The following is a 24,367-nucleotide window of genomic DNA, read 5'->3' on the forward strand; positions in this document are numbered from 1 at the left end:
CGCTCAATTCTCACTATCCACATACATAATTCAAAATGAAGTTCTCAAACGCCATCGTTATTTCCGCTCTGGCAGCGTGCAGCCAGGTTGCTGCTCATGGAACCATCACTCTCATTAAAGGAGCCAACGGCGTCAACATGCCCGGTCTCACCGGTACGACCATCTCCCCTCTCTGCCTCTCCACTTGTAACGGGCACTGACATGCCACACTCCAGTTGTTGACGGAACTCCTCGCGGCTGTGCATCCGCCGCCTGCGGCGCCCAAAAGGATACCTCGATCATTCGTGATGCCGAGATGGGATCTTCCAGGGCCTCCACCCTGGGCCGCACCAGCTACGGCGCTGTAGACCCCGCTGCTGTCATGCAGGCGTACATGGGCCGCGCGAAGACACGCCGACATGCCCGTGACTTCCTGAAACGCAAGTGACCCCAAATGAAACGGGTTGGAGTACCTTGATACTGACTGTTTCCACAGCACGTCAGCTTTTGAACAATCTTGCCTCCGCCATCACTGGCCCAGCTGGTGCTGTGCTCAACGGTATGTTTACATTGATCGAGCCTGGGAGGGTATTTACCATAGCTAACCCATTTCACAGGCTTCCAAGATATCGTTGGCAACACTCCATTGTCTGGTGTTATGGACGGTATGTATATTTGATCCTAAGTTTCTGCTTGCCAGTTTTTCTAATGTGAACTGCTCCAGGTATCCAAGGCGGTGCTGCTCGCATGGGCGGTGGTCAAATGACCCCCAAGGGTGTTATGGAGGGTGGAGTTGGAGAATATTCCGGCAAAGGCCAGTCCGCCGGCTTGCCAACCGCCGCCTCTGACGGAACGATCACCATGACCTACCACCAAGTAAGTCGACGTGCATATGCCTCGCAGCATTTCATCCGCTCCAAGTACGCTAACATGTGCTTTTCTTCTCTTCAGGTCAACCAAGACGGAGCTGGTCCTCTGACTGCGGAGATCGACCCATCTTCTGGTGGATCCGACCCCAAGGCTTTCCAAAAGGCGCAGGTCATCAAGAACGTCCCCGGAGCCGCTGGTTTCTCCACCGCCTCCAACTCCGACTATGAAATCCAGATTAAGATGCCAGATGGCATGAAGTGCACTGGCGAGCTTGGAGGTGCTAAGAATGTCTGCGTTGCTCGCGTCCGCAACACCGCTATCTCCGGTCCTTTCGGTGGTGGTGCCGCTTTCACCCAGTAATTCATCACTCTCGAGTCGTTGGGCAGCGTAGATTTTGCTTGTTTCCTTCTATAATATTATTGAATTTACAACGTTGATGATAAATATGTAATCAGTGACCACAAATATGGAGTAACTACTTTTCTATGTCTGAGCGCGGTCTTATTTCCAACTAGTCGGCTTTATGGCGTCCCAAACTACATAAACCAATAGAACAACATCCCTTACTTTTGATCATCATACCTCGAGTTTTTAAAAATAACCTCTGTAAACCCTCCTTCTGTTTTGTTTTCGACCGCAAAAAAACAACCTCCTGTCTCCACGCTAGGACAGAAAAGGAAACGGGCGCCACACGGTAACATCTCCAGCACTTCCATCTCAACTTTCCGCCAGAGTCGCAGCCCCTCTCCCCTTTTTTTTATTCCCGGACAGTGGCAGGGGCAGAGTGTCTAGAAGACCGAAATTCTTTTTAAATTGCACGGGGGCACAGCAAGGTCTCAAAAATCAGTGTTAGGTTGTTTTGTCGCGAACGAGATCACTCGCTGTTTGTTGAGCTCAAATTGCAATCCACGAATGAGCACAATTCATGCCCAACGCCTCAGGTCCTTGACAAAAACGGCATACCTCGTCACCTAATTGGTTGCCATGCCTGTCAGTGGAGGGGTACGTGCATGAGAACTACATAAAATTCCAGCAACGACCAGTGCAACGGGTCGTTCTTTGTTTTTTGCTTTCTCTCTTTTCTCTCGTTTCTCGTACTTACCTCTACGCATGGGTACCATGAAGTCTGTCCATCAACCCCAGCACTCCAAAATTGACATTGCCTTTCTCGTGGTGGACATCGTGGCTCTCGACGCTCGGGAGGCGGAGCAGGGAGTAGCCGCTGTGGGACACGGCGGCATCGAAGACTGCGACGCCCGCGAACAGCACCAGGGTCAAGAAATGAGCTCGCTGCAGGGCCATGGGGACGTATATCGGCATGGCGTTGGTCAGCACGTGGTCGACGGTGTGCGAGTAGATCGCCGCCAGCGCCATGGGCGCGCGGAACTCGTGGTGCACGCGGTGTATCTTCTGGTACATGGTCTTGGTGTGCATGAGGCGGTGCACGTAGTAGAAGAGCACATCGCGGATGACGACGCCGACGGCGCAGTGCACGGCGACCTCGCGGAGGCTGGGCAGCTTGGGGTCCATGCGGAAGATTGAGAATTTATACCCGATGAGCCAGTGGGCCAAGAAGTGCGAGACGATCAGATACGCCTGGTTGCCGAACACGAGGCCGAGACATTTGAGCATCTGGCGGTTCGAGGGCTGCTTGGAGGGGGCCTGGATCTTGCGGGTGCTCATGACTGCAGGTTTCAGGAGGTCGAGCAGCAGGAATGCCAGGCCAGGGATGATGAAGCCGATGATCTGGACCCAGGCCGACCCGACGACCTCAATCCACCCGGGAGGGTACTTAAGGCATATTTCCTGCCATTTCTGGGCCAAGGATTCTATCAACGACATCCTGCTGTTAAGAAAGGACGGTTAACCACTTTCAATAGAGTGGGAAGGATATGAGGTTCTGAAGGGGGAGCATACTTCTCTGGAGCTGCACTGGCAATCACTAGATATTGGTGGTTGTTTTTCCTTGTCTATGATATTGTTCGCTTGTGGATGATATTGCGCGTTTTCTCTCCTGCTACACTCACTCTCTTATGTAAAAATCTTCACAAAGATACCACGCTAAGGGTAATACCCACTGGCAACATCCGTCACCTATGTCTTATATGCTTGAAAGGAAAGTTTCCACACACGCCTTTTCCCGACAGAGGGGGGGGCGCAGGGGGTGATTTTATTCTCCGATTCGCGACTGGCTCCTCGCACAGCCTAGGCTCAAGGGGGGGTGGAAAATGTCGCACTGGCGCGCGCTGACTGAGAGATTTCTCCTGCGCGGCTGAGGGCAGCTGCATTGCAGTCTCGCACCCGGCTTCGTTTTTTTCCCACCTGCTCTGGTGACCTGGCATGGCCAATGAGACGGTCACACCGGCGGCGTGGCCTCATCGATTCGGTTTTCCGCAAACAGCAGTTCGATACAGCAGAACCCCGTCGCCTGGAGAGGTTTGCGCTTCCTAGGCGACGCCTTCATGGCACCTAACAACATATATTGCGCTTGGCGCATTTCGTGCATTTGAAATAGCCCCCCCCGCCCCCGGGGGGAACGCGCTGCGGCGCGGGAGCGGGCCAGTATCAACGGCTGCCCGGGACGCTAAGACCTGGACAAGAATGCCACGGACAAAAGAAGACTCGGACGGCGGGCTTCCCCTCACGATTGGCAGCACCCATTGGCCGGTCTGGCGGGGGGGGGATGGCACGGAATGGGATGGGCGGGACGCTGCCACGACGGCAGACGCATGGCTGCTCGTTCTTGACGGGTCTCCGCGGCCGTTTGCGCACGCCTTAGCGTTGGCTGCTGCGGTTTCTGCTGGTCCCAATTTTGGGAGACGCAGCCCCGGCGGCGGCAGCAGCAGCCGTTCCAGCCGCGGGAGCAATGGCCCGTTTTGGGGAGGGGAGGGGGTTGGCGGCGGCGGCGGCGGCGGCCGACGGTGCATTTGGCGGATATGTATGTATGTAAGTATGTCTCTATGTACATGTACATATGTATGTTCCTCCATCCGGCACGCCAGGGCGCTGCACCCGAGGCGGGCAGGGCAGACTGGCTGCCCAACGGCATCGGCTAGTTCGTCCTGGAGGAGGTACCTAACTACATACTGTACATAAGACATGCAACCCGCTACCGACGGAGCCTGCGTGTGCGTGCGTGTGGTGCCGGATGCCCGCTGGGTCAGCTGAACCAGGGCGCGGCGTAGTTTACAGACATCCCATCCATCCAGCCATCCAGCCATCCAGCCATCCAGCGAGCCAGTGTGTGTGTGCGTGTGCGCGCGGGCATCACCCTCTCATGAGCTAGCTAGGTGGTTAGTGAGCTGGCTGGCTACCTAGTGAACTAACTAACTAGGCATGAGGACGGCCAGCACGGATGGGCAGGGCAAATCACGGCGCAGGCAGCCAGGCGTGGCGCACCACCCAACGGGCGTGCTGCGTCCCAGGCGAGCAGGCCAATGCCTGCGCGCAGTACGACGGCGGAAGTCTATGCAGTGCACCCTCCCAGGCGGCGGAGGCGGGTGGTGGTGGTGTTGGCCGGCACCGCCTAAGACTTGCTGCAGGCGAACAACCAGCAGCAGCAGTACCAGCAGGGGCCGGCGCCGGGGGAAGCAAATGCGATGCGGTGCATTGCAGTGCAGGCCAGGGCCGGGCAGGGGGCTCGCACCCGAAAATAGAAGCTCGCAGCCCAGACAGCAGACAGCGTCGCAGAGAGCCCAGACAGACTTCGATCGGGCGTGCATGGCTCGTCACAGCCAGTCTACGCAGCAGCCTCTCAGTGGGCAATACCGCAGCAATGCGCCCGCGAGGGGTTTAGTTAATTAATCAACTCACTCGCTGGCTAACTAGCTAACTAGTTATGCAAGGCCAGAGTGACAGCAAGACGACACACTTCGTCTCGCGAGTGCATGAACGGCAGCGTGGCCCGGGCCGGCACGACGATCGCGATGCGCGCGGCGGCCCAGCTCGTCAAGTGACGGCGAAGCGAGGCAGGCAGGCAGGCAGGCGGCTGCTGAGCCGTCGACGGACGGACTGCCTACCTAGCTGGCTCGCCTAGCTGGCGAGTGATGTCGTGATGTCGTGATCTCTGTTGGCCCTCGCCCTCTTCTTCTTTGTCTCACATCAGAGTGTGTGGAAGCGTCGCACCACGCCACACCTGACGGATCATGGATGGGCAATATTGGACATCCGCTCGCTAGACGGGCGACCGACCGACCGCACGAACGAACGAACGAGTTATACGCCGGCTGCCCATCCATGTGTTTTGTTGGGACCAGCAGCTGGGCCCTGTCCCTCCCTCCATCCCTCGCATCCCAGCACGCCAACCCGAAGGTCGAAATTTGCCCGGCCAGGGACACTCACACCACACACACACACATATCTGCGAACGGGCGAGACCCCAGGGCTGGGGTGAGGGCGAGTCCGGGCGATCGGATACACACCGTCCCAGGCAGGCAGACACAGGCACCAGTCCATGGTTGAGATCTCAGAGGGCCGACAGACGCGGGGGCCCTTGCAGGCACCGCGCAGGCGTGCTGGGGAAACGCAAAGGGGCCCCATAATAAATCCTCATCATTCGCCGTTACTTTGTGGTCTTCATGCGTGCCCAGCGTCGAAACAAACAAAATCATAAATAATAAGATGCCAAACAGCCGAGGATCCGCGCCAAAAGCAGGTTTTTTTTTTCTCTGTTCTTGGAGCTTACGGTGCGGCGGGAGGAAGCATGCGGGCGTTTCGTTTTTTGATAACGGCCATCCTGCGAGACACACAATTTCGATCCAACCACGCCGTTCATTCATGCAAGCTTGTGAGAACCGCAAGCGCCGCGGCGACGACGGGCAGGCCGACGACCATAATAATCAAGGATCGTGACAGCGACGACAGCAACGACCGGACTTGACTCACGATGATCATGGCCGGGCGCAGTCGTCGTGCTCGACTCAACGCATCGCCGGGCGGGAGATCCACCGGCTGTCGCGGCTGTCGACCTCGCCGTCGACCAACGACACCGCCGCAGCTCCGGTACGGGCGTGGGTATATTAATAACTACTCCGTACGAACTACTACTTTAGTACTATGTACTACTACAGCGTACTCCGTACTGAGTGCGAAAAGGTGGGCGGGCGGGCGCGAAGGATCGCAGAGTCTGATCTGCTTGTCTCCTTAAAAGCGGAGCCCACACATACTGTTCCGTCCCAAGAGCGCCGGGCTGAGGGCCGCCGGGCTTGGGACGGCGTTCACGACTGGCAGTGGTTGGGCGCCCGCGGGCTTGCGCGTCGGAGAGGGGCGACGGGCGGGTTGACGTCGCCCACACACACACACACAAACACGAGGCGGGCGCGGTTGTCGTGGAAGGGTGCTGTGGCCTGCGATACGGCCAGTACACCATCGCGAGATTGTCGCTGCTTAACGGCTGCTGGCGGCGGTTGTGGTTGTGGCTGTTCCTCGCCCCGGACTTCCGCTGCAGTTCTGGAACTCACCGCGACGGGCAGCCCCTGTCAGCGGCGCCGAGGTCCAGCAGTGCCCGCCTGGGATGCGGGATTGGCTGATCGGCCGGCATGCAACCCTGCCAGGGGCGACAACGACCAGCCAGCCAGACAGCGAGAGCGAGAGCGAGAGAGAGAGTGAGAGAAAGAGGGGAGAGGAGAGGCTGCATACATAGGCGGCTCGTCGCTGCACCTGCGGGAGCATCAGCAGCAGCATCAGCAGTATCAGCAAGCAGCAGACTGGCTCACACGACCGCGACAGACGGGCTACCCAACCAACTAGTTAACTCACTAAATACCTCGCCTGCTAAGCCTGCGACTACTGTGCTGCGGCGGCGGGCATGCTGTTTAGTCTAGATGCGCCCCTCCTCCACCCCGCCCGCCTGGCTGTAACGGCTCTGGGCGCGCCGGGCGCGTTGGTTTCGGGAGTCTCTGACATGTGTGTGCCGCCATCGCCCGCTCGCTGCTCACCACACACGCTTCGAAGCACTCGACTCCAGTTCTGAACAGCCGTCTTCCCCGGTCTGACTGGCTCGCCGCGCTGGCCCTGGCGCCAGGGATGCCCGCCGCCGCCCTCTCTTTCCCCCCCAGCCCGCCTGCGCTGATAGGCGGGCGCCGGCCTCCCAATCACCACCGCCCGCAACCCGCCGCCCTTCCACCCACGCACTCGCCGCGGCTCTCCACGGCCGGCCCAAAACAAAGTCGAAACTAATATCCTCCCGACGGGGCCTGCTGCGCGGTCCGCAACACGCTTGGGATGATGGGCTCCGCCGGCCGATGGAGCGTCTGAACGCTGTGCCCATACTCAGCCGATCAATCCACGTCCCGCATGGCTTGCGCGCCTTGGCCGCTCCCCGAAGGCTCTGGCTTGCTTTCGCCCGTGGGTCTCCGTCCAGGCCCTGGCGCCTTAGTCTGGTTCCTGGCCCTGACCCCCCGGCGCCTGGTTGGGTGCGAGCAAAGAGGGTCGCCAGAGCCTGGCGTCTTAAGTCCTCCGTCCTATAATATTATTTACCCCAGCTCCGACTCCAGAAGCATTTCGTTCCGTTTCCCTTCCTCTTCTTCGCTTTTTTTTTTTTCCTAGCGGTTGTTTGGACCCCTCGTTTGTCCCTCCCTCTCCGGTGCCACTCCTTTGCTGTATCCTCCTCTCCCTCATTATTCTTTACTTTCTTTTCCCTTGAGCCTCTGGAGAGCGACATTGTGGAGGCGGATGCCGGCTTGGGACGCCTAAATCTACAACGCACACGACAGCTGGAGTGCCGTGCTGGAACAGAACAAAAGGACCACGTGCGACTGCGTTTGCCAGGCTTTAGACACCAGGAACCAAAAGACCAACCGGCCGCCAAGTGGTATATATCTACGTGACACTCCGTGACCTTGCTCATGAGGGTAGGGTCGTGAGAAACGGGGCCAAAAACATACAGCGCTGCATCCCACGCAGCACACGCCAAAATGAACTCTACCATGTGCCCGCCACCGTTCTTGAACGAGAGTCAGTTTCCAAAAAACGGTGGATGTGAGTGCTGCCAACGATGATGATGCCGCCTCCCCCCAGCATGCATTGCTTGCTAATGCTGCTTCTCAGTCCTTGCCGGCCGAACATGTGATGCAGTGACCATGCCATCGGGAGTCAAGGTCCGCTGCTGTCTACCGTGCCCGCAGGCCGAATGGAGATATACAGACGGTAAACACTCGCCGTGCAGCAGGCCGTGGCCTTTTTTTTTTGTTTTTTTGCTGACCGGAGTGTCCGCCACAGACTTTCTCCGCCGGACAAAAATTGCCAGTTGGCTTGCTCTCGCCGTCTTCATCCTAAATACCTTGATGCTTCTCACCTATGCAGTGCTGCCGGCGAAGGCGACTCGTCGTCACTACCTCAGTATTTGTTTGATTTCAGCTCTCATGATGATGGAGGTAGGTGTACATACCTTTAAGAAAGGGACAGGACTCATGGGCTTGTGCAGGATACTGACAGTCTGGTAGCTTTCTTTTATTATCCCGCTTGCTGCACAGCCAACACAATGCTACGATGCAATTACACCACATGACATGAGATCTGACCTCACTTGTGCGTTCACGAGCGCCTTGATACTAGGCGGTGGTTGGGCGGCGGTGCTATGGAGTAGGCTACTTTTTTCTTTTTCTTTTTCTTTTTAGCTCGGCAAGATCGTTTCTTGTACTGACGCTTTTGACAACGTAGGTTTTTGCCGCACGCTGTCCCTGCACGTCCAGATCTGCTGGGACGTCGTTCCTGGCCGCAAGTTTTTCATCTCGACAATGTGTTTTGGGTGGGGAATTCCCATCATCGGTCTTGCAACCGCAATGGCGGTGACCGGCACCTCCTATCGCTTTGGAAGCATCTGCCACATCAACCACGAGAAAGGCTTGTTTATCTTCTGGGGCCCGTTGATGACCTTTGCTGGGGCGACCATGCTCATCCACCTGACCACGCTGGGCTACTGCATCCACGTCTACGTGAAGTCGATCCTGGACACCAAACCCACAACAGAGAACAGCGGCCCATTGCCCTCGTACACGGGAAGCGAGCGCACAATTTCCGCGCGGCAGACGTACCGCCGTGTGAAAAGGATTCTACTACTGCAGTGGCGAGGGTTCGCGGTGGTGTTTACGATCTTAGCGAACGTTGTCTTCTTCACCGTTGTCTTCTTGGGCCTGGACAACGCCGCACGCCGGTCGCCAGAAAACGTCGCCAAATCTCAACCTTGGATTGCCTGCCTCGTACTCTCGTCCGGCAACGCGGACGAATGCGCCAGACTGGCCGCCAGCCTGGGCCCCAGCGAGAGCTCCGTACTGGCCGTCCTCATCCTGCTGGGCATGAGCGGCTTCTGGCCGGTCATCTTCCTGGGCCACTCGACGATGATCACGGGCTGGCGCGACTGGATCAAGCAGAAGATCCACCCCAACCGCGAGTTCGTGTCGATGGACGCGCGCAAGAAGGGCTCGCCCACGCGCGCCTACGAGATGCTCGCCGCCGGCCGCCAGCCGTCGTCCATCAAGTCGCCCGAACCGCTGCTCAGTCCCGTGCGCAACTCCGACCACTCCATCGCGACCATGAACTACTCGGCCTACGCCTCTGCCGCGCCGCCCACGTCGCCCGACCCGGCCATCATCACGCCCGAGGCCCGTTACCACAGCCCGCCGTTGAGCTTCTCGACGCCGCGGCCCCCCAGCCAGCGCGGTGTGTCGTCGCCGTCGTCGCCGTCCGCGATAGCGGCGGCCAAGGATTGGGATCCGCAGGCTACTTTTGCTCCTAGTCGAGCCGGTGGGAAACAGTGGCATGACAGACCCGGCCCGTCCTGAAATCTCTCCCTAACCATAAATACTAAAATCCCCCTCCTTTAACCGCGGACCTCCCCGAAACACCGGCGCCGTTTCTCGCCTTTTCACACACCCTCTCTTTTTCTTTTCTTTGTGGGTTGCTATTTCCACTGGGGTGGGCATTATTCCTACGAAACCAGCGGCTATTTTTCACACATGCTCCAGGGGCGCCACTTCGTTTACCGCCATTACTCCCTCCCCCCCGCCCCTCATAGGGGTTCTTGGGAACTATGATGGACCCCGAGTACCAAAAAAAATACCATTAATCACAATACCCTTAACTTTTTGTCTTTCTCAGAATTGGAAAGTATAACTGTACAACTAGCCGAAGCTAGATGCTTGGAAGAGGGAGGAAGGGAAATGCATACGGCGTTTGTATGTACCCCGTGCAACCACCCCCTCCCCTAAAGAATTACTTGAGAGTATATCTCTCTTTCCACCATGTGAAGCGTCCAACTGCGATTTACTCGCTCTCTATTTACCCCCTTTTTTTTTTCTTGTTTTTTTTTTCGGGTTGCTTTTCCGTCATGCACAGCATTAATCCTTCGAAGCCATCCTACCATCGTTCTTTTCACTCTTTAATCTTTTTCTGGAGTCATGTTAGCGGCAGGCGGCGGAATTCTGATTGATACGTTGTTACTGGGCACATCTGGGACGGGAAGGGCGTTTTTCTTTACTTTTTCTTTTTTTTTTTTTTTTTCTTGCTTTCATACATTCGCTACAGTTGAAACCAATTCTTGGCATGTACTGTACCCTCTTTTTTTTTTTTCTCCGAGACGTGGATAATACTTTTCTTCTATTCTTCTTCGGCTATTTTGGTTTTTCACGGGAGGATTCTAGAGTTAGAAAAAGGGAGGGAACCGGTCACGCGATAGTTACGGCAAATAATATGGAGAGCGAGAAAGCAAAAAAAAAAGGACTGCTGCTGGTGGTTTCACGATGCATACACGCCCAGACGAGCGTTTCTTTGCGCGAACCATGGTACCTGGAGGGACACTACGACGACGCGGGGAGGGGGAGGGGGGAGAGGCGCACCGCACCACCAACCAGACACAGCGTCGCCCGGGCTGGGCTTGGTGTGGGCGTTTTTTTCTTAACCGCGGGAGTTGTATATAGACACCAAAAATTTCCCCAAAGAGCTTTTTTTTTTTTTAATATACTATTCTGTTACAAACTTCAATTTTGCGGCGTTTCGTCGCGAAGCGAGGGACTATCGTTTCTAATAATACTCCGTAAATGGATTTTCCACGCGTGGGGGGCGTGCGTGGTTGCGTGCGTGCGTATGTGTCTGTGTGGACTACTATCCGTACTACTCCTATGTCCCATACTTGGTGGCTAGGGGGAAGGAAGCCTTTGGTTAAGCCCACCAGACGGCTGTTTTGCCTTGTTTTTTTTATATCAATCCTTCGAGGCGGCCGCTTGGACGCTGACGTCGATCAAAGACGGCGACGACGAAAGAAGAAGAAGAGCCATAGAAAAGACAGGAAAAAAAAAAAAAAAAGACGGGGCGGGTCTAGAGTGTTTAGTGTGCCCGCTTGGCCCCTCAGTGCTGACGCTTCCCCCGCGCCGCATTGAAAAAAATAAGAAAAAGGAAAAAGGTAAAAAAAAAAGCAGAAGAGAGCAGAGCTAGTTAGTTGACTGGCTGGTAAGTTCTGCAAGCTGTGAGAGTGCCGGCTGGGTGTTGTTTCATCCTCGGTCCACGCAAAGGACCGGAGAGAGAAAGCCGTTCCAGCGGACGAGACGCGCGATTGAAACCCAGAATCTCTTCGGCTGGGCAGGTTGTGTGCTTGGCACGTCGACTGGCCGGGGACGCCAAACGCCAAACACGAAGAGGGGCGTTTTGTCTTGCTGTTGATACTGCGGCGGTGGTGGTGGGCTGGGTCCGGGCCCATGGGTTCGGCGGGCGGGCGTCCTGAAGGAAGAGAATAAGAATAGTTAATGGTAGGCACAATACGAGGTTGCGTGGAGCACAAGAGATCCTGCGACGGGCAGCCAGCAGGCCGGGTGGGCGTCGAGAGCGTGGCAGTCTGGATAGTTGGCCAGAGTCGAGAGATAGACGCGCTGAGGCGGCGGCGAGTCTCGTGTCGGGCGGGGCGGCTGCTGCGAATCGCACGCTCGCATCGCCGGCCAGCGTCGCCGGACTTGCTGCGGCGCTTTGTCCGCAAAATACAAATAACTAAGGAAGAGTGGGCGATATCATAGCTGGCGAGCTAGCCGACTACATACAGATACGGCCAACGTGGTTCAGCGGGTGATCCAACCAGCCCGGAGGATTCGCCTCTGCAAGTCGTTAACTCGTTTGCCTATCTGGCGGCGCGGGAACTCTCCAGCTACCACTAACTAACTGCTAGTTAGTTAACTCGTTAACCTCCGCCTCTGCCCTACGGAGAACGACCACCAGCGACGCCGTACTTCCACCGCCATCGCCACTGCTATCACTCCCACCTATGGCGTGACTCCCACCATCAATCCTTCGCATGCAAGCCGGTCGGCCAGCGAGGCCGTTTCTTTTAACTAACCCTTCTTCCTGGATGGCGATCCGCCGCGCGGGATCGTCCTTCTCGCCCAGCTCTTCAGCCGCATATGCTCGTGGTATAACTCCATCGCGATTATTATTATTATTATTATTATTATTACGATTTATTATTATTATTATTATTATTATTATTATTATTACGATTTAATATTGTACTCTTCGCCCCGGCCCAACCGGCCGCCTGAGAGTTCCCGGCGTGGTTGTGTGTGCGTGCGTGCATGCGCTCCCCCCCCCCCCCCCCCCCCCCCCCCCCCCCCGCCAGTCGTCCGCGCCGAAGCAGGGCCATGCATGACTGCGCTCCCGACCAGAAAGGGGGGCTCCGTGGGATCACGGAGTATTATTGGTGCCTCTAAATCATTTATCCGCCTGGGGATCCTGGATGTCGAAATTCTCGAGCACAAGTCGCTGATTCAGACCGCTTGGAACCCTCTTTTTTTGTTGGGCGGCTTGTGTTTTTTGTTTTTTATGTTCCCCCTCCCCGTCCCTCTTCCTGTCGCCGGCTGATCGCCCGGCCTCTATTATCGTGCCCTCCATTAATAACTATATTGCCCCGGTGGTGATCGTCGTGCTGCCGCACGACGCTTGGACCGGCGTTCAACAGAAGCCGTACCAGGCATATCCATCCCTATAGGGCGGGGCTGCACCAAGCTCAAATCACAAATTCCCTGATCATAAATAATCGCTCGATCCCTCCAAGCCCGTCCTTGTCGGCCGCACGTTAGTTATTATTATTATTCACAAACCTCGTTTCAGACCTTTTCTTGGTTTTTATCTCCCCTCATCTCTCGGTAGGGGATTTTCTCGGGTTCTCTGCGGCTGGCACATGCTCGTTCCATCTGGCGAGGTTCATGGATCCTCAAGCGCCGAAATAATTTCTCAATGCAATCCCTCTAGTTATAGATATCTCTTGGGTGCGAAGAACATGCTCTATTGAGCTTTCTTGGATGCCATGCGGCCCATGCCTTCTACGCGATTAGAACGTCATACGGATACTCCGTACACCCTCCTGGTTCATGCAAATCTTGGTGGTCTGATTAGACAGGTTACCGGATGGATGGAATTCCTCCTAAGTAATATTATTTTACAGGCATGCCTTAAAATCATCTGTTCTGGTGCTTCCTCCATGCTCCCTGACGTTCTCCTCCATTCACAAGCTAAAACTTCCACCCACTAACCCAAACTACACAAAACCTCCGACTGATGATCTTGCCTGACATTACATATGTAGGAAACCAGTCCCGCACGCGTTAAAACAAGAAACCTCCAGATGCTCCTGAAACGTTGCTTCTTCCTTTGGGTGCACAGACTGTACAAACTTCGGCCCCTTCACCCGATACCCGCATACTTGGCACTCGAGGTCTTTATGACTGCCTCTGCATTAAACTACCCTCGAGCTTCTCCTAGTATACAAAAATCCTATGTTGGCATAAGAAAGGAGAGAACCATCTGGGTCGCTATTCCAGGACTCTGTACTCCGTACGGAACAAGAATCCCAACACATCCTCAAGGATGACCAACTCCAATAGTTGAGGGAACACTACTGGGTTCGCCTGACACCCGCCGACTCCAAGGTCTCGATGATGCCGGGTATAGATCTCGATCTAGATTGCTCTCTTGTTTCACACTGGGGGCCGATCATCGACGCGTGGTTACTAGAGGCGACTAGCTATCTCCGTGGCGACAACAGACGGGATCGCTGGGGAGATCTATCACCACACGCAGTTTCTAGCCCTTTGCGGCAGGTATTAACGTCACCTTCATGTCACTGCTTTCGGCAACCTATGCGAAGCATCACTGCCTGTTCCCGTATGCATCGGGGCAGCAATCCCGCACCCGCTGCGATGTGTTTTCTCCCTCCCAAGCCGCACAGAGTAGGACTGGCTGCCCAGAATCGTCGTGTTGGGAGCTTGGACACATTAGACCTGGATTTTTGTCGAGAACTGACTAATAATAGTCCGATCTTACAATTCTCCCCGATGAACCAAGCCCAGGATAATTATTTTTCCCCTAGATAAGAGTCAGTTTCTTTCTTATGGGTCGATATACTCCGATGTAGCAGTAAGTCATGTAACCACACCGCATGTCCCAAGCTCCATTACTATCAAACACCAGCTATTTACCCTGTTTTGCTGGGATACCTGGTATCTATCTACCTTTGGAGTTGACTGTTAATAATGTGTACCACCTGCTCTAGAACCCTCAACCCACCAAACAATAAGAATAGCTCATATAGCCCCTCAATCGCCTTGTTCGCGCCGAGATAAATATTAAGGATGTCTGGTTTCAATTCAGTGGACGTCCTGCAAGCATATAATAAGAAACGTCTTGGTGTGTTCTGGATCGCCCACTATTTCTGATCTATCGAAAGCTATGGGCATTGCCGTGGTAAGCCGTGCGATGCCGTCGAGCCCAGCCGCATTCCTTGGGGAAAGAAAAAACGTCAGCTTTTTTGTTTTTTTTGTTGGGCTCGAGCATCTTGTCTTTCTCCACTGCTCCACTGAGGTGAAGCCTAGCTGGTGTGAACTCGGGCCGTCTGGCGTGATTTGTAGGAATGATAGCTATTCTCCCGATGCTGAAGATTGCTAGGAAGTATACAGAGTGTGGAGGAGTTTACAGGCAGCTATGCGTAAAAAAAAGCAGCAGCTTACCAGCTTACCAGATTTGCAGCACGGGGGGTGTACATTGAAGCATCGTGTAGATACAACTCCAACAGGGTTTTTTGAAAGAAATTTTTCATAATAATACACTGTTGCATTACAAGTATTTGATATGGGCACATTTTCCACAAGGCCACAAATCTCAAAGATACACATCGCTTTCGCGCCGCCAGTTGAAACGATACCTCACCCAACACTGCTCTGCACACACCACTCACCAAGCGCCAACGTCAAAATTTTCCTATAAAACCATGTTGTCAGTGATCAAGGATACAGACTTAGGATTGGGGGCATACCTCTGAGAAAAATGTAGTCACAACAGTCCGGTCCTGGAACTTGCGGCCCGCCAATGCCTTCATTGCCTTATGCGCGGTGTCGTAAGTGTCAAATTTAACGTAAATCTTCCCAACACCGGCTGACTGGCGGCTGCCACCACTCGGTCTTGGAATCTTGAGCTCCAGCACCGGGCCGTACTTGGAGCATTCTTCATGAACGTCGTCGCAAATTTCTATCGACGTCAGAGCTAGCAATGGCAAGCAAAAGAAGCGGGATTCTTACCCTCATAGTCATCATTGTCCATCAGCTCCTCTGCAGTGACCATGTTGAGTAGTTGCAATACTCGGCCAGTCTCGAGATCCTGGGAAGTGGTCTTCGCAAACATTGACATGGCGTTTACCCCCATATCAAGACCAGCAGCTTGCGTTGCACCAATACTTGCTCTGGTCACCTTAAGATGCTTGTCACCGAGCTCCATGCCGTTCAAGCCCTCAACAGCAATGCTAGTGGAGGACGGGTCGAGGTACTCGCAGAATGCAATACCCTAGGGCATCTAGTTAGTTTGCTTTTTATAGCAAGAGATTCTGAGGAAATTCAACATACCCGAGAACCATCTGTTCCACTATCCTTAACAAGAACAAACGACTTCAACTCGCCAAAAGATACCAGGAGCATCGTGACTTGTTCCTCCTGAATGAACAAAGGAATGTTCGTGACGCAAATCTTGTTCGGAGAATCGGGCACATCATTCGAAACAACACCTTCTTGATGATTGGCCTCCTCGTTTTCAGATGGAACAATGTAGTCTTTAGGTCTCCTGATCGAAAGACCACCACGCGACCCATTCATGTTGGCGTTGGCATCATCAGGCTCCATTGAGATACCATCAAATGCCAACGCCACAGTCGCGTCGGCCGCTGATTTGAACTCTAGCAGCGCAAAGCTCTTATCCGTCGAGAGCTGGGCGGAGACGCAAGGGTCCACGCCCTGGATTACATTCAAGCCATTGAGCTGCAAGTTGAAAAATTGGGTGATGGAGTCTTCGGAGGCAGAGGGAGGTATGTTATAGACAAACAGTCGTTTGGCTTGTCGTGAATTCGCCGGCTTCAAGAGCGTGCTATTTGCGTTGCCAGCAGGCTGGTTCATGAATGCTTGTAGGCGTGTGGGGTCGACTGCCTGTTGTCGAGGTGCACCTGGTAGGGGGAACATGCCTGTATATACGGTTAGATGGGCCATGCCCATTGACTATAAGGTAATGTCAAAAAGGCTCACCTGATAACTTGGCTTGCTCTGCGGTAACATTCTCATAGCCTGGTGGTTTGATATCCCACTGCGTCAAGCGGCGTTTTCGTTCCAAAATTGGGATTACGTCTGTCAAGTCGGGCGTGGGTTCCTTCTTTCGCTGCGGCGGACTTTGGCTTCTTCGCTTTTCTCTTTGCGCCCCTCGTTCCCGGCGCGGCTTATCGTCAAATAGTTCCCGTTCTCGTCGTGGCGGGCGTGCGGCCTCATCGTCATCCCGCCTATGGTCACGTCTTCTCTCCCCTCTTTCCCTCTCCCTATCCCAATCTCTGTCATCGCGCCGACTATATCTATCTTCCCTCTCTCGAGCACGGTAATCGCGGCTGGAGGAGTACGAATCCAATTCGGGTTCGCGACGCGGGCCTCGAGGGTTGTGATGTGGCGATCTAGATCGTCTCCGATCCCTATCACGCCTATCGCCACGGTCACCACGGTCACCACGATCTCGTCGGTCGTCTCGATCAGTGCGCGAACTCTGTTGAAACTAGTCAATAACCGAAAAGAAAGCGTCTCGAAAGCTAAAATCTCACATAATAATCTCTCGAGCGGCCGGTGTCTGTTTCATACTGAAGTAAGTGCCTAGTTAATTCAAATAGTAGATTATATTATATGTATCTTACCTCTGGCACCGTAAGTGTCACCGTTCATTCTGTTCGAATGGGTTTCTTTATATGCCAGGCGGCTGGTGGATTGAAGGTGAAGGGTGCAAAAATGCGATTGCGGGACTAAACAAGTGTATCGCAAAACAAAACCCAGTGGACGTAAGAGCTTTTGAGGCGCTACTTATGCTTCCACTACTGCAAATGCCCTCGAGAATTCAGCCTGTTCGCGAGAGATCGAAAGACAGTCTAAACCGCCTCCCGTTGAAGCTCTTTCGCGCTGGTCGTGCTAGCCCAGGTATGGTTAGCATCTCCAAATAGTAACGCGGCTTATATAAGCAAAATTGATTGCCAAGACCTCGTCTCCAACTTCGGAGAAACAGAACAGATCAGTTTTGTCAAACCGGCCAGAATGTCCATTGGATGCTGGTCAGAATGGCGCAAACTGCCTGTGACCCTCACTGAGCTGTGTATCAACACTACGCTGAGATGTGGACAAACGTTCAGGTGAGACCAGTACATTGGGAAAAGCTCAGGGGCTGATTGTATATGATAGATGGCGGCGAACAGCTGAAGATGAATGGAGTTGTACCCTGCAAGGGCGCATTGTTTCATTACGACAGGATGCAACCCATCTTCATTATAGGTCTTTTCCTTCTCATTTCAATGCTGGGGACATTTCGAAGAGTGATAATACCGAAGCATTAATATACCACTACTTTGATCTGGCCACGAATCTGTCGGACCTATATGGACAGTGGGCCTTAGCAGATGTAAATTTCAAAAAGAAAGCGCTTCACTTTACTGGAATTCGTATTTTACGCCAGGATGCATGGGAGACTTTGGTCTCTTTCATATGCAGTAGCAACAATAACATAACACGAATATCACAAATGGTGGAAAAGTTATGCGCCGACTACGGTCCCTTAATTGGCCATATCGATGAGAAGCCGTATCATGGTTTCCCATCGCCGTCAGCTTTGACGGGTGCGGGCGTCGAATCTCGCCTTCGTGAGCTAGGGTTTGGTTACCGCGCCAAATATATCTATCGAACAGCTCTCATGGTTGCAAACGAGCGCAAACCTGGATGGTTGGACTCCTTGAGAAACCCAATACGCCCTGCCTTTGGCCAACTAGATACAGCGGATGAGGTTATTGAGTATCGCCAAGCGCACGAAAAGTTATTAGAACTGCAAGGTGTGGGGCCAAAGGTTGCTGATTGCATATGTCTGATGGGGCTGGGCTGGGGTGAAGCTGTACCTGTCGATACTCATGGTACAGATTTCCATGTTATCAACCCAAACTAACCCCAACTGACGTGTCTTCTAGTTTGGCAAATTGCTCAGCGTGATTACAAATTTGGAAAAGGAAAACAGAAGAGTCTTACAAAGGCGACATACGACGCCGTAGGAGACCACTTCCGGAAACTCTGGGGAAAGGAGGCTGGCTGGGCTCACAGCGTTCTGTTTACAGCGGACTTGAAAACTTTCTCCGATCGACTAAATACCGCTAAAGATGCTAATAAGGAATCATTGCACATTAAAGAAGAGTCTGATGGTGAACCACTGACGAAAAATGAGTCTAGAAACCTGGTTTTCCTAAAAAGAGAGCTCACGGACGGCCCAGAGGATGACAAGACTTCCATGGTTGACTCAGCTGCCTCAACCACGACTACGAAAAGACGTAGAACCAGACGCCGATAGCGATGGCATGAACTCGAACGTAACACGGATTTTGATGTGCACTTTTATGGGCAGATGAATATCTAATACAATTGCACATTTAGAAAAGTCTCTTCACTTGGCCTCGAGTTTGCCTCCTTCTCACTTGTGCGAGTGGAACCTGACTTAAATCGCAATTCAAGCTCTCGCTTTTTGGTTTGCGACGTATATTTTACAGTTTCTGTGGAGAGACGATTTCTGGTCCGAAACGCGATAAGGTTTGTATAATCGGTGGCCTTTTTAAATATTGGGACTTCTTGAATGATTCACACTACCTAGGTACAGTACATAGTTGACATTGAACAACAATAACATCCTCGATTCTGAAAAGTCACAGTTAAAAAAGTTCCCCACCATCTCATATCTGTTTACGTGGCAGGTCAATAAAGGGCCTTGCAAAACGATGTTCTCCCCACCACCCTTTTTTATCAGTTCTCCTCCTTCCATAGCCACTTGTCGAAATCCCTTCTGCTCAAGCCACGCGGGATTTTATCGACTTCCTGCTTCCACCTTGTTGTTTTCTGAATGAGTCCAAACGCGACCGGGTCATTGACAAGCATATCAGCCCCAGCTGTAATTGTGTGGTTGGCTCCATATGCAAGCCTGGCTGCCTTTTTGGCCTTTTCAGCGAAGACTTTAGTACGTGCGCGGTCTCCGTGTGCAAACGCGATGATTGCAGCATCGTAGTAGAACGTCGGGGCAATCATTTCTGCAATTCCTTCCTCTTTCAACAGAAACCACAATGCGTGTGCATTCTGAAGAGTCTCCAGCGGTTCGTTAATGGCGATGCCTTCCACTCGAATGGTATTGGAGAGGAGAACAATTGCACCCAACCTCATATCGCTTGCATATCGTTCTTCCGGCGAGCGACTACAGAGTTCGCAGGTACAGTTGAACCCAAACCTATGTTTCAGGTGGTTTTTTCGGACCGAGAAGGTCAAAGCCGGTTCAATGTATGTGATTGTGATCTCTTTCCCTTTTGGGATACTTTTCACGACGTGAATCATAACTTCACCAGAATCGTTGAATATGGCGACTGCGTTCGGCCTGCACCCGTGGTTTATTCGCGATACATTGAGATATACGCCGCAGGCTTTGGCCTGGACGCCCATGGCCATGGCATTGGTCATGGCAGTCCCAAGGAATACCCCAAGAACCTCCTTGTGCGCGTTTTCCAGCGAAAAGAATTCTCTCTGTTTTTCCTTGCTGATTTCCTTCAGCTGCTCGCTGATGGCGATAGTCAGAAACTCGATTTCAAGTTTTGTAAGAGCGTCAGGATCCAAAACAATTCCGGGAATCTTGACGATGTGTCTGTCAGATAAGATATGTGTCCCCACCCTAAGATCGCATGCCGCAAAAAGGCCACGACCCTTCCCAGGAGAAGCCTTGACAGCACAAAATTCATTGACTGGAATACCGGGCACTTCTGGGTTTTCCATGGCAACTTGAAGTTCGAACTGATAGTAAAGTTGTCAGCCCTCTCTCACTTCCCCTCTTTACACAGCTTTTTAAAAGCAATGCTCAAAGACTCAAAAGGCATTGACAATACCTATCAGAAACCCGGTGTAGCACTGCACTTACAGAAACCAGAAGCTCTGTTACCCTTTTGTTGTGACTCTTCTCAGAAGTCATGTTTTGAGAAGGGCTGTTAGGAACAGATATTTCCCACAAAGTAAATGCAGAGAGGGCACGACATCATCTTTCTCGGCATTAACGAAAGAGGACATTAACAAAAGAGGCTTTTGTTACATTATTCTAAACGGCGTGCAATGGTATGTGGTTTGGATTTCACTTATCTTTGTTCTGCACAGTTCCGCCAGTGGCATATCTAAGTGATATGAAGCTACTATAACAGCTAGTTGGCTGATGATGGCCAGTAAAAGGCAGGTTTCGTCCATCATGATTCATACATTTCAAATAGGTTGATATCCTACTTGAACCACTTAACAAGCCCTACACAGGCCAGTACGGCTCATGTACCTGGAACTCAGGAGGACACACCTAATGTCCCATGTGAAAGTTGAACCCAGGTTTTATCCCTCATAGCATCTCGGGACTTCAGTATATGAAACCTCATATCTGTACAAGCAATTATGTCGTCTTCAAAATCAAGCCTGTATACGGTCTTTGACGACGTAGTCGAGTCCGTCGCCCGTGACAACCAGTGCTACGGGCAAGTAGCAAGTTTTCCCGAGGAATTTTCTGACAAGTGGGGGAATTGAATTTATGTATACTTGTCTCTTTTACTGGCTGACCTTATCTGAATAATCCCGGGACTTTTTTGCATAGGAATGGCAAATGTTCAGCCGTCAAAAACGCAGAAACAGTAGTTTCCTTGCCTGTCCAAATACTGGGCGTGGGTCTTGATCCGAGATGACATCAGAACTCTTCGTTGACCTACCGACAATAAGCTAAAGGCGTTACATCTAGTTTCGAAGGATGTCATAAGAACATTCAGTACGGAGTAACCGAAAACTCCCGGGTGTAGCGGTGAGACACTATGTACCCCCAAGCTTTCAAAACCTATTCCAAATAGGCTAATATCAAGTGTTATTGGCTTACCGGGGTCGACTTCTATAACCAAAAAAATACCAGTATGGATGCAGGCTATAACATCTGGAGCAAAGTGGAAGGCAAAATTTCCTTCGTTTCTAGAATTTCCAAGATCACGTATCCCCTATTGTTGTGTTTAAGAGGTCGAAAAGGTAAGAGTGGTACCAATATTGACTACTGTATAATTATCGCCATTCTCAAAATTTTCTGACCTGTAAATAGCTTGATCAAAGACCTACACCGTCAATGCAATGCGCCCCATTTTAAGGTAGGGTAAAGGCACCCCCTTGTCAGTCAACTGTTGACTGGAGCTACCCTTTTAGGCCTGGTGGTAAGCGGCCAAAATCTTGCATTTTCTTGTGCCTGGAGGATTCTCCAGTGCAGATCCGCGGCCAGCAATGATATGGCGGTCGGGAGGCCATCTTTTCTTGGACAACTTTTCTCCTTCAACAGCCGGCCCGAGGAAGTCTGATACCCAAAAATAGACTGACATCTGGGGCATGGGGCAGCCGTGGCGAGAATTGGGGACGAAATGAGTGATTTTACCGGGGATATCGACCGTATCCCCTGTATGTATGTAAGCAGTGACCTGGCTTCAAAACCTCGGCGTGCTCAATGCTCTTATGTGCAACGAGGGACAAAGCTGATGGTCCACGACAATGGTCATCTGTGGGGAGAACCTTGAGGCCGCATGGACGTCCCAAGCAAGGCGATAGCTAGACGACATTCCGGGGCTAATTCGGCTAAGCAATGGCCGATATTCGTCTTCACCTAAGCTGCATCGTGTTGTCTTGGAGCATGAGATGTTCCTTTTCATGAGGATTGTCGGTTTTCAAGATACATGCTACTCGGGGTTTGCAGTCGGGTAATATGCTGCTCCCAGAACATACGATATGTTCTCGACCTGCCGCACGCCTATTATTGGGCCGGAATGCGGCCGCTGCACGGCGCAGCGCAGGAACCCATGCTGGCTGCCGGACAGGACAAAGAGTGTTGAAGGATTCATCTTAACCAAGCTCGGTCGCGAGCCAGATAGCCGGGCTACCCTTGGCTAACGTGATTGGCATCAGACAGCCCCGATATGTTACCCGGAAATGCAGCCAGTTCCCTCAGGCCAATCTTGAAAGACCAGTCCAGAAGGAGCAGATTCTGCATGAAAGGATTCTGAATAGCGAGGTCGCCATGTACATCCTAGGCAGCGCCGAGGGACTCCAAGGGTGGTTTAATGCGCACCCTGGTAGTGACCTAGGTTAGTTGCGCGGCCTGAACAGCACAGTCAACAAAGATATCTGCCCATCGCACTCCCACCCGCTCTAGAACAGCTTCTGGCGTCGTTCTTCTGCCGCCGTGGCGCGCGAGAACAGTACCACCCAAGCACGCTGCATTTCTTATTGTCCGCCTAGAAGGCTGATGGGCATCCTAGCCAGCCAAGCGCCGCCACATCTAGCGCGGCCTGGACTAAGTATTGAGCCCACCCGGCCTCTGCGCTTCCAAGCTCGACGCTGCTGCCACTGAGCAGGTTCCCGGAGCTTAATCCAGACAGAGACGATTGATCGACCGGGCTTCCGGGCTTCCGCCCGTTCGGAGAGCGCCTGACAGCGGCGGAGAGCGGGTAAAAAAGGCACCTCGACCTCAAAGCAGGGCGTTGGGCGCCATGTGTGCGATATCAACGACGTGCAGGATCTGGGCAGACCTGGCTCTATATCAGTTTTCTAATAATGACTGGAAGTCCCTAGCCATGCAGATAACTTTCTTTGGAATTTCTGCGATCATCCGCTGGGCACGTTGTTTTCGTCCGACTCGCCTCTCAATGGCCATAGTCTCTCAGCGGAAGGGAACGGACCTCTCGATCCCTGTCCCTGGATAATCTTTTGTGCTTCTATACGCATCTCTGCGTCTACATACAGTTTGGACCTTGATGGTGTTCTTGGAAGAGGAGGTGAAGGGGGCAAGTCTGAAGCTATATAAAGGGCGGTGTCGTCCGGGCAAGAAGAGGAATTCGAAAGCCATCAGGTTCTTCACGGTTAAGCAGCTTGAAGAAAGAGCTCGATTTCAAATAACCAGTGAGTTATCTGCTCTCCAGTGTCTGAGGCGAACGTTAACGATATGAAGCAGGCCTTAACTTGTTAAGCAGTTCAGCAGACAACGCCCATCATGTTTTTCAAGCCCGCAGTTATTTTGGCGGCTGTCGCCTCCTTTTCCAGCGTGCACGCAGCACCAACGAACGCGACATCGACCAGGAACGCCGCTGCCCGTGCAGCAACCTGGGAAACCCATTTCGGCCTCACCTCCTCTGAGTTCAGGGACGTCTCCCGAGAAATTGTGGCTGATGGGCTCCGTCTCACGTATGTCAGCGGCTATACTGATAGCAGAAACCGTGTCCTATATACCGGCCTTTGGGAAAGGAGATCGGGTTCCTGGCGGTCCACCCACAACGAGGATTCGTATGACTTCCAGCGGTCCTTCGATAGGGCCCGTGATGACGGCTACCGCCCCATCCTCGTCAACGGTTATACTGTTGACAGTCGGGCACGATACGAGGCTATCTATGATACATCCCGTTCCCGAGGATGGGAGTTCAGGCGTGACCTGAGCGCACGAGGGATGCAAGATGCCTTCGACACCCTGACCGACCGAGGTTATCGCATTGTCCATATCAACGGATACGAGGTTGGCCGCGAGGCTCGCTATAGTGGAATCTGGGAGAGAGGATCGGATGTTGCGTGGGAATCTCGCTTTGGCCTCACCAGCAGCCAATACCAGAGAACGACGGAGGACTTAAGGAACAGAGGCTATCGGCCCGTGCAGGTTGATGGATATACTGTCAATGGAAACACATACTTCGCAGCCATCTGGGACCAGTCGCGTGCCACCTGGGAGTCCCGACACGACATGACTCCACAACAATACCAACGGGAGCTTGACACCATGACCCAGAACGGATTTGCGCTCAAGGTGGTCAGTGGCTATCCCACCCGCGACGGCGAGAGATTCGCCGCCATCTGGGAACGCTGAGCGAGGGGCCATCAGAGCGGTGGACATGGTGCATGAGTGATGAAAAATGACGTTTGCTGTTTTG

At 53.0% G+C, this 24,367-nt stretch overlaps 7 protein-coding genes across 7 annotated transcripts; 4 read left to right on the forward strand and 3 right to left on the reverse strand.

The window, feature by feature from the left end:
* Positions 1 to 137: 137 nt before the first annotated feature.
* Positions 138 to 1,209, forward strand: LOZ57_001151 (uncharacterized protein; the record flags this gene model as incomplete). Its single annotated transcript, XM_049250243.1, has 6 exons — positions 138 to 153; positions 216 to 404; positions 476 to 538; positions 597 to 644; positions 704 to 855; positions 931 to 1,209. The coding sequence occupies 6 exons, from the start codon at positions 138 to 140 to the stop codon at positions 1,207 to 1,209; spliced, it is 747 nt and encodes a 248-aa protein (XP_049110603.1).
* A 744-nt stretch (positions 1,210 to 1,953) lies between these two features.
* LOZ57_001152 (uncharacterized protein) lies at positions 1,954 to 2,691 on the reverse strand (the record flags this gene model as incomplete). Its single annotated transcript, XM_049250244.1, has 1 exon — positions 1,954 to 2,691. The coding sequence occupies one exon, from the start codon at positions 2,689 to 2,691 to the stop codon at positions 1,954 to 1,956; it is 738 nt and encodes a 245-aa protein (XP_049110604.1).
* Positions 2,692 to 7,763: 5,072 nt separating this feature from the next.
* Positions 7,764 to 9,629, forward strand: LOZ57_001153 (uncharacterized protein; the record flags this gene model as incomplete). Its single annotated transcript, XM_049250245.1, has 5 exons — positions 7,764 to 7,827; positions 7,897 to 7,995; positions 8,068 to 8,222; positions 8,292 to 8,376; positions 8,509 to 9,629. The coding sequence occupies 5 exons, from the start codon at positions 7,764 to 7,766 to the stop codon at positions 9,627 to 9,629; spliced, it is 1,524 nt and encodes a 507-aa protein (XP_049110605.1).
* A 5,425-nt stretch (positions 9,630 to 15,054) lies between these two features.
* LOZ57_001154 (uncharacterized protein) lies at positions 15,055 to 17,063 on the reverse strand (the record flags this gene model as incomplete). The annotated part of the gene is made up of 7 exons (XM_049250246.1): positions 15,055 to 15,081; positions 15,137 to 15,348; positions 15,399 to 15,660; positions 15,720 to 16,327; positions 16,389 to 16,890; positions 16,946 to 16,971; positions 17,036 to 17,063. 7 exons carry the CDS (start codon positions 17,061 to 17,063, stop codon positions 15,055 to 15,057), a joined length of 1,665 nt encoding a protein of 554 aa, XP_049110606.1.
* A 363-nt stretch (positions 17,064 to 17,426) lies between these two features.
* OGG1 (8-oxoguanine glycosylase ogg1) lies at positions 17,427 to 18,717 on the forward strand (the record flags this gene model as incomplete). The annotated part of the gene is made up of 3 exons (XM_049250247.1): positions 17,427 to 17,521; positions 17,571 to 18,289; positions 18,344 to 18,717. 3 exons carry the CDS (start codon positions 17,427 to 17,429, stop codon positions 18,715 to 18,717), a joined length of 1,188 nt encoding a protein of 395 aa, XP_049110607.1.
* Positions 18,718 to 19,163: 446 nt separating this feature from the next.
* Positions 19,164 to 20,367, reverse strand: LOZ57_001156 (uncharacterized protein; the record flags this gene model as incomplete). Its single annotated transcript, XM_049250248.1, has 2 exons — positions 19,164 to 20,192; positions 20,317 to 20,367. 2 exons carry the CDS (start codon positions 20,365 to 20,367, stop codon positions 19,164 to 19,166), a joined length of 1,080 nt encoding a protein of 359 aa, XP_049110608.1.
* A 3,075-nt stretch (positions 20,368 to 23,442) lies between these two features.
* LOZ57_001157 (uncharacterized protein) lies at positions 23,443 to 24,303 on the forward strand (the record flags this gene model as incomplete). The annotated part of the gene is made up of 1 exon (XM_049250249.1): positions 23,443 to 24,303. One exon carries the CDS (start codon positions 23,443 to 23,445, stop codon positions 24,301 to 24,303), a length of 861 nt encoding a protein of 286 aa, XP_049110609.1.
* Between the last annotated feature and the right edge of the window lie 64 nt (positions 24,304 to 24,367).

The sequence above is a fragment of the Ophidiomyces ophidiicola genome (genome assembly GCF_022830035.1).
Source record: "Ophidiomyces ophidiicola strain CBS 122913 chromosome Unknown scaffold_3, whole genome shotgun sequence".
Lineage (NCBI taxonomy): Eukaryota > Fungi > Ascomycota > Eurotiomycetes > Onygenales > Onygenaceae > Ophidiomyces > Ophidiomyces ophidiicola.